The 10,168-nt window shown below is 34.2% G+C and overlaps 1 protein-coding gene across 1 annotated transcript; it reads left to right on the forward strand.

The window, feature by feature from the left end:
• The first annotated feature begins 3,699 nt into the window (after window positions 1-3,699).
• On the forward strand, window positions 3,700-4,871 carry LOC129893171 (uncharacterized). The gene has a single exon (XM_055968663.1). The coding sequence runs from the start codon at window positions 3,756-3,758 to the stop codon at window positions 4,869-4,871; it is 1,116 nt and encodes a 371-aa protein (XP_055824638.1). The 5' UTR covers window positions 3,700-3,755.
• Window positions 4,872-10,168: the final 5,297 nt, after the last annotated feature.

Raw genomic sequence — 10,168 nt, forward strand, 5'->3', positions numbered from 1 at the left:
AATTAGGTCCCGTATCAACTGGGTTAGCCAGGATGATGCTAACACCATATTTTTTCACGCCTCTACAGTCAATAGGAGGAAGAGAAACAGGATCTGTAGCATCGGGGATAATAGGGACAATGTTTTCTGTAATAAAAAAGTATTTCTTCCCTTGTCCAGTCTTACTTTCACTCTTTTTTTTCCACTAGCCTTGACCACTCTAAGCTTGCCCAGAGTAAGACCACCATCTCCAATCCTGCTATCTCCAGTGATGACAATATTGGTCTAGATCACCCCATAAGAGACTCCAAGATCCTCAAGGCCATTAAGTTCTTTAACTCTATGAAAGACCCTGGCCCCGATGGTCTCCACCCCTCTTCTATCAGAAGTATTGGGATTTAGTGGGTAATAAAACCATAGATTTCTGCAAGAGAGTCTTTACCAGTTACTCTATGCTTGAAGTAGTGAAGCATACCCTCTTGGTCCTCATCCCTAAGTGCCCTAATCCCACCACCCTCAAGAATTACAGGCCCATTGGACTCTACAACACTGTGTATAAGTTAGTGACCACAATCATCATTAATAGAATTAAGCCCATCCTCAGGTACATCATTGGGCCTTGTCAAACCAACTTTCTCTCTAACAGAAGAGCCTCTGATAATGCCATCATAGTCCAAGAGTACATCTCCCACTTCAAAAGAATGAAGGGAAAATCTGCCAACATGATCCTTAAGATTGACCTGAAGAAAACTTTTGACAAGATTGAGTGGTCTTTCATCAGGAACACTCTCATCCTTTTTTATTTCCCCCTGGTCTAACTAAGCTTATTATGTCCTGTGTCTGTGGCAGCTTTATTAGTGTCTTAGTCAACTGGGAGAAAATTGACCCCTTCAAGCCTTCTAGGGGCATCAGACGAAGGTCTTATGCATAGAAAGACTTTCTAGAGACATTGATGAGAAAGTCTCTAACAAACTCTAAACCCCTATCAAAATCTCTCAAAGGGGCCCTAAACTATCTCATCTCTTCTTTCTTGATGACCTCACTCTCTTTGCAAAAGCTGATCAGGCTAACTCCTCTTCCATTCTCAGCACTCTCAAATACTTTTATGACAGGTCCGGCCAAAGCATAAACACCAGTAAATCCAAAGTCATCTTCTTCTCAAACTACAACATTAGCCTTGCAAACTCTTGCTCCACTACTCTTAAATTAAAGCCTAGCAACAGTTTTGGAAAAATACCTTGGCTTCCCCATCTTCCACAGGAAACCCATCAACAGTGATTTCCAATTCATCATTGATAATATGAACAACAAGTTTAATGGCTGGAAAACCAACTTTCTGAACATGACTAGTAGGACCATTCTTGCTAAAGCCTCTCTTGGTAGCATTTCTAACCATGTCATGCAATTCATTAGAATCCCTACAAAAGTCTACAAAATCATTGACAAAATTCAGAGAGACTTTATTTGGGGCTCTAACAGTGAGAAAAAGAAGCTTTACCTGATCAATTGGGACACCATTGCTGACACCAAAGAAAATGGGGCCCTTGATGTCCAAAAAAGAGAGACCAAGAATAGAACTGCCCATGCCAACTTAGCTTGGAGACTTTACCACAGTCCCAACAATCTTTGGAGTAATGTCCTGCTTGTTAAGCACTTTAGAAACAACATGAACTAGAGAAAGTGCCTTATATCTAGAATATGGAGTTGTATCCTTAGTGACTGGAAAGAGAGCCTAGGAGGGCATAGATGGTTTATCACCAATGGTAAAAATATCAACCTCCTCATGGATATGTGGATTTCCAACCACGAATCCATTAGAGAAACTCTTCAGGGACCCCTTAGGAAAGGGGATGAAACCCTCTTAGTCTGTAATGCTTGGAGAGATGGTCAATGGGACTTGTCCAACTTCTCCTTTAATATTCCCGACAGCCTGATAAGAAACATTAAGTCCATCCATTTACATCCTGAGTGGCAAGAGAAGGACAGTCTAGGCTGGAACCTCACCTTTAGGGGAAACTTCACCACTAAGTCTGCCTATACCCTTATCCACAACTCCACCAAGAGAAAGCCTACCAACAACCATAAGAACTATAAGTAGATTTGGGATATCACTATTCCTAATAAGATTAGGAACTTTCTCTGGCTTTTCCACTATGGCAGACTTCCCACTAGCAGCTTCTCCATAAAATTGGTATTCCCATCGATCCCATCTGCTCTTTTTGTAATCACATGACTAAAGATATGAACCATATCTTCTTCAATGTGACTGGATTTTGGGAAGACATGAACCTAAACTCCTCCTTCCATTGGGGCCCTGATACCACAAATATCACCTGCGACACTTGGGAGACCATGTGGAAAAATTACAAGGGCAAACCTTTTAATAAGATTATCTCTTGGGAAACCCTTCTGCCCTTCTGCTTCTGGCACATTTGGATCCAAAGAAATGACAATGTCTTCAACAAGAAGCAGGAAAAGATCTCCTCCCTAAAAATCATTAACCAAGCCATAGAATACCAGCTAATCATTAAGTAGGAGAACCTCCTGGTTCACGAAACCACTTCCATCCAGGTTAAGTGGAATCCCCCTATATCTGGGCATTACATGCTTAATATTGATGGTGCCACCATCAACTCCACTAATACGGGAGGGCTGGGAGGAGTAATCCGAAATCATATAGGCAACTGGATCATTGTCTTCACTCAGAAAGTGGCCCACAACAATCCCATCCTAGCTGAGCTACTAGCTCTCCACAAGGGCCTAGCTATAGCCTATTCTAGGAAGCTCCAACCTCTTGAAGTTAATATCAACTTCACTGAGGTATTAAGATCCTTACACCAAGGCAATCCCTATAAACTAACACCTTATTCGAGTGCAGGTCATTGATGGGGAAGCTGCAGATAACACAGGTGACTCACATCTTCCGGGAGCAGAACAAAGTGACGGACAACTTGAGCAAGGAAGGGGCTAAATCAAGTGAATTGAACTTGGAGTTGCTACTATCATTTCCACCAATGTGCGCAAGGAAACATGTGTGGGTGGACATAGTGGGAACTACTTGTAGTAGCAAGATTTCTTTTGATAACAACTACTTGAATGGCCAAAATTTAGGCCAAATTTGTACTATCTATTCTATTATGGGAGATAATATTCTCCCCATTTTGCAGACCAACCTTTAATATATATGCATTTTGAATCAAAAAAAGAAAAGAAAAAGAATTCTACTTTTTAACATAAATGTTTTAAAATTTTGAATTAAATTATTCAAATCTTCATATTAATAAATAAAAATTTTACAACTACTTTTAAGGTGATACATCGCAAACACATGGCTAACATCTTGCTAACTTTGGATTAATCCTTACTATTATAAATAATAATTTTCACAGTTTTGGAAAATATATATTAAGAAATAATTATAGTTAATAATAATAATAAATTAGAAGCTAAGTGAGGATTATATTTTTATTTGTTAAAGCAAAAATGAATATTTTATTTTTAGTATAATAGACAAATAAAAATAAATGGAGGGAGGTACAATATTTTATTTTTAGTAATAATTGATATGTATTTGTAGTACATTGTTGTATAAATAAAAATGAATAGATACAATGAAAATTAAAACCACAAGAAATTCCTCCAACTTCTCATTACCATTAAAATAAAAAAAATCATTGTTCATTCTCATTCTCCGATCCAAACTTGATGTAGATACAAATTTCTACTACAAGCTGATCGTCTCCGTTACGGATGATGGCAGCATCGTAGAAGAAATTATGGACCAAACACCAACTCCTTCGTCCACGATAACGGCAGATTCCTCCTTATCATCTCAACCTCATTTCCCGCATCTCCTTTCTGCTTCCCCTAACAACAATTATATTCTCGAAATCACTCTCATTTCTGCCCAAGATCTATCTCCCGTATGCAAATCCCTTCGTACCTATGCCCTAACTTGGGTAAATCCCAATCGTAAACGCACCACCCGTGTTGACAATCAAGGCCACAACAATCCCAATTGGAATGATAAGTTCTCGTTTCGTGTAGACAATGAATTTCTTAAATCTGAATCCTCAGCTGTTCATGTTGAAATTTACACCGTTTCATGGTTTCGTGATATTCTTGTAGGAACTGTTAAAGTTATTCTCAATAATCTCATCAATACTTTTGATAACAACACCAGCAATCACAACAAAAAATTTGTAGCTCTTCAAATCCGTCGTCCTTCTGGTAATCCACAAGGAATACTCAATATGGGTGTAGCTCTTATTGACAGATCAAAACGGAGTATGCCTCTATTCAATGAAATTACGCCTTTATCATTGGATCATAGAGACATTTTAGACAGGAAGATCAATGATATTAATGCTCAAGATCAAATGATCAACAACAACGACAACAATCAAAATGATGAGAAATTGCAAATAAATGACAAAATTCAAATGTGGCAATCACATAGCCTAGGTTATTCAGAGGTTAACAACGGAGAATTTCCTAACCAAGCAGGCTCAATCATAAATGGATCAGAACTGTGCTCTGACATTGGTCCTTCAGCTTCCATTGTGGCAGCAGAGACATCAAAGAAATTGCATCCAATGTTGCCACAACAGGTTCCATCAAATGCATTGAATAGAGAAAATGAAGATGGGGAGAGCTCAATATTAGAGGAGCTGACAGCAGAGGAAGCGTATGCTAAAGGATTGGAGGAACATGAACAACGAGGAAGAACACGGAGGAACACAGACGGAGGATTGTATTCATGCTTTGGAAATGCATATTGTTTCGAATTCACAATTGTATGTGGAGCAGGTAACAACAATCAAGGGAATCGTAGAGTTAATAGCAGTAATAGTAGTACTGGCAAGAGCAGGAAGAACACAAATTCTGCTTAAACAATTGTGCGTGCCCCCTTTTTGTATACTTAAAAGTAATACACCTATTTTATATTGTAAAAATACATGCACAACAAGTAATAGTGAACAAGTAATCATACATTTCAAAGAATGAAAGATTTTAACTTGAAACAAAATCTCTTAACCACTTCATTAACCACTTGGTCACACCTTTTGAGAATGTTCTATCGCGATATATAGAACATTCTTAGTAAAAAGAAAATAAATTAATAATTGTTAAATTATCTATATTTTCTCTATAATTAGGTAATTTAAGCATGACATATGGTTGTCGAATGAAGTTTATTGATAATATAATTGAAAATTTAAGTTGATAGTTTATTGCAGTAACACAACTATGGCATTTTAACTTGTTTGTAAACAAAATAATTTGAAGTAATTGAGAAAAATCCTTATCATGAGTTTTCACTTCTCTTTCATAAAAGATAATTGTAGCACCGATATTTTCTATTGTTTCATACTCCACTAATAAAAGTTTGTTTTTCTATCTTTACCAGCTTAGCCATTAAAAATAAAACGAGTTTGATCGATTATAATTTACGTCGTATCATTTCTTAAAGTATGATCATTCTTTTAAAATTATTGTTAGGAAAATTAATGTGTTTGAGCCGTCCCCTATCATGTATTAAATTGTCACCGCGCTATGTGCTAGAGGATGGGATACAAATAGGCAAGGTTTACAAATGATCAATGATACACACAAGACCTTCCCCTTCACATGGATGGACCAACATATTCTTGCTATCTTCATCAACAATATGATTGGCGGAATTATTATAAAACTCACAATCCTTCTCCTATATATCATTCAAGCTTATATGTATATCAACTTTGAAAATTTTCACAAATTTCAGCAATCACCAAGTTGCAAACTTTGACTTCAAATATTGAAATGGAATATTCAACAGGTTGGATAGATGTAAAAGATTACTTATTGTATGATAGTTGATTGTCGATAGGACAGCATATTATGGCTATCTCCATATCCTTATAACTCACTTTCGTGAAAACGTCAGAATACACAGCTTAGCGGTGTTGCGGAGGAGCTGAATATTTTATTTCTAGTATAATAGACAAATAAAAATAAATGGAGGGAGGTACATTATTTTAGCCCAAACACCATAGTAAGAGAAGAGCTTTGTAGGTAATAATATGTTTTGTAACCCTGGTCAATTTACACGATAGTGGCAAAATTATGTATTTTTGTAATTCTTCTATTAGACTTGGTGGAAGCATCCACAATTAGTTCAAATGGGTCTTCATTCCCATTAAGCTGCATTCCATCACATTGATGACATTGACATAACCTGCTCTTGGATTTCCCTCTATATCAAAGTAACGCAAGGGAATATTGTGATAATCCAACATATAATTACAGTGTTGAAAAAGTTGGAAGATAAGATAAAACTGATAGATACATAATCAATGATATTACATTTCTTAGTCTGTGATAATTATTAAATACCTTTCCATTATTTAACTACTGTCATTTAATTAAAAATGTGATACGGAAATTTGTTACATTCCTAATATTACAACTATTTAAGAAATAATAATGACCTTTTCCAAATATTAATTGTAGCCTTTCTGTAACGGTAGGAAAGTAAATAAATTAGAATAACATCTTTTATAACCTTCATATTACAAATAAAATCTTGTCAAAGTATGCTAATTCTTATACTTGTCTTCAAATATTCTCTAATTTTTCTTTGCCTACCTAACATGGACAAACTTTGTCTACACCAATTCATTAATTATAACTTTATAATACATATAATAGTATTGTTTGTTAAGGGGACACCAAAAACCTCTCCCTTTTCATTATTTAGATAGAAAGGGAGGGTATAACTTCTTATTCTTTCATGTTGTCAAAGAATCTAATAATAATTTTTTTTGTGTTGTTAAAAATTTAAATAATAAAAATAAATGGCGAGTACTTGATCAAATTGATTAGATCATGGAACAAGGTTCAAGTCTATTTAAAAAAGACTTTTGCTAAAGAATCAAATTAACTATAATTTGAAATATTGAAATAAAATCTTGATAATATAAAAGGAATATTCAATACATTCATATGTAACAATACAAGAAAATTATAAATTTTTATATTCTTGAAAAAAATAGTAATTAACTCAATTCAAAACTCATTCTAGACCAAATTATACAAATAATAATAATAATAATAATAATAATAATAATAATAATAATAATAATAATAATAATAATAATCTAAACGTTCACGACCTACGAGGCCATGCCTTTGTGTGTGTTGTTGATTTTACAAGATTATAAATTACAATTGAAAAATAAAATGAAAAAAATGAATTCACTTCTAGGCTGAGGCACGGATATCTCGCTCTCTTTAAGGAGATTCAAGCCCACTGCAGCAAATCTTTTTACTGGTCTAGCAGTAGTCCTCTTGACTTGTCCCTTCCAGAATACAACAGCCTTATCACAAAATGTGACTCAACAAACTCTGGACAAGAGTTGAGTTTAAAGCTCCACAAAAAAGAACACCTCCCTTCAACTAATAAGAACTCTCTTTTTTGACAAACTTAATACACTCAATGTTTTCTTACCTTTCAAAACAAAGAAGACCTCTCTATTTATAGGAGAGGAAATCATTCAAAAGATGAAAAAATAATGGAATGTCATCATTATCATTTAGTGCACCATTATGATTTAGTGCACCACTTATTAGTGATAATTAGGTTAAAAAAATACATAATGGAATGATTTAGTGCATCACTTATTAGTGATAATTAGGTTAAAAAATACATAATGGAATGATTTAGTGCACCACTTATTAGTGATAATTAGGTTAAAAATACATAATGGAATGAATAATCTTGCACTAACTAAAGATGATAATGAAAGACATTTTTATGCACTAAAGAAAAAATTATAACATATGCCACTTATGCAAATTAATATCACTTAATATTGATGTTAAAATGCTAAAACTAACAATCCCCCACTCATTTTAATATTATATAAGAGAGTTTATCAGCTGAAGGAGAACTACTATACATAGTGAAGGTGTGCTCTGCATTGAACCTCCACTTAGTGAAACAATAACTTTTACTCCAGAGTCGTAGTGGTCTCAGACTTAAACTATGACTTCTTAAGGGACATAAAATATTACTGCTCACACATAGTAATCAAGGTGTTGTCACTAGCTGTATAAGCCAGCACATTACGGCCTTGTGCCATCCCGGTTTTATGAGTGCTTTTGGGAATAAGCCCAATTCTTATAGGAAGCAGCCTACTTTCACACTCACATAGGTAAAATCTGTCGAAAGTGCTCCTGTAAATTTAACACTCCACCCATACAGGCTACAGATTTTCATTAAGAGTTTTTTTAAACTCAACCTCCACAATTCACTACAGAAAATAATGTACTCACATCATAGGGAGGGAATAAAAAATAGTGCATTTTTTCACAACAAGTCATCATATGATTCGTTTCTCCCATTGAACCTGGTTATAGGATCTCTAGTCTCCAGGTTGGGTTTTCTCATATATGACTCATGAATTTATAGGCTTCAATCCCATCCCCCTTGATTTGCTTCAGACCTTTTCTCTTGTTAAGGCCTTAGTAAGAGGATCTGCAAGATTTTCACAAGATTTGACATAATCAACATTAATGGTACCACTTGTCAAATACGATCTTACATTAATGTGTTTCCTCCTTATAGGTCTGGATTTACCGTTGTAATAACGATTTTGAACTCTACTAATTGCTGCAGTGCTATCACAATGAATTAAAATTGGAGGAATTGGTTTTTCAAATAAGGTATTTAAAATAATAAATCTCTTAACCAATTTGCTTCCTCACTAGCAGAAGCTAAAACAATTAGTTCAGCCTCCATGGTAGAGTTAGCAATTATAGTTTGTTTTTTTGATTTCCAACAAGCACCAGCACCACCCAATGTAAAAATATAACCAGTGGTAGAACAAGAATCACCTGCTAAAGTGTTCCAATCTACATCAGAAAAGTCTTCAAGTACAACAAGATATTTTTTATAGAACAAACCATAAGTTTTTATTCCAATTAAATATCTCATAACTTTTGTTATAGCATGCCAATGTTCATTACCTGGCTTGCTTGTAAACCTGTTAAGTACTCCTACTGCATATGCAACATCAGGCCTAGTGCAATCAGTCACATATCTCAAACTCCCAATTAAGCTAGCATACTCATTTTGATTTATCACATCATTTTCACTTTGAATAGGAAACAAGTGTACACTTGAATCAAAAGGAGTTAAAACATGCTTGCAATCAAGAAAGTTATATTTTTTCAAAATTTTCTCAACATACTGTGACTGGTCAAGGAAAATTTCATCACATGTTCTAGTAATTTTTATTCCAAGAATAAAATTTGCCTCACCAAGATCTTTCATATCAAAATGGCTTTTAAGAATGTTCTTAGTATCATCAGTAACATTCATATTTGAGCCAAAGATCAATAAATCATCAACATATTGACAAATAATAACATGTGTATTATTCCAAGACTTACGATATACGCACTTATCACACTCATTTGTTTTAAAATCATTTTCAATCATGCAGGAATCAAACTTTTCATGCCATTGCTTTGGTGCCTGTTTCAAGTCATATAGGAATTTAGTAAGTTTACTTACTTTGCTTTCTTGGCTTACTTCAACAAAACCCTCAGGTTGTTCCATATAAATTTCTTCATTAAGGTCTCCATTTAAAAAACAGTTTTTACATTCATTTGATGAATATGCAAATCAAAAATGCAACCATAACAATTAAAAGTCTAATGGATGTAATTTTTGTAACCGGAGAAAAAGTATCAAAAAACTCTACGCCTTCTAGTTGCTTAAATCCTTTAGCAACTAGTCTAGCCTTATATTTATCGATTGATCCATCTGATTTTAACTTTTTTCGTAAGACCCATTTACAATCAATTGTTTTACAACCTGGTGGTAAATCAACTAACTTCCAAGTTTTATTAGAAATTAGTGATTCTATTTCATCATTTACAGTCTTTTTCCAAAAAATAGAATCATGTGAAGATAAAACTTCTTGTAAAGTGAAAGGGTCATCTCCAACATTAAAAACATAAAAATCAGGATCAAAATCTTTTTCTACTCTAGCTCTTTTAATTCTTCTTAACTCAAAATCATCAATTTCTTTATTTTTTAAAGTGGAAGAAGAAGAACTAGGTAGTGATAAAATATTTTGTTAATCCTTTGACCCCCACTATTTTTAGAATCAAAAAAAAATTATTTTCATTAAAAATA

This window comes from Solanum dulcamara, chromosome 6 (genome assembly GCF_947179165.1).
Source record: "Solanum dulcamara chromosome 6, daSolDulc1.2, whole genome shotgun sequence".
NCBI classification, from domain to species: Eukaryota; Viridiplantae; Streptophyta; class Magnoliopsida; order Solanales; family Solanaceae; genus Solanum; species Solanum dulcamara.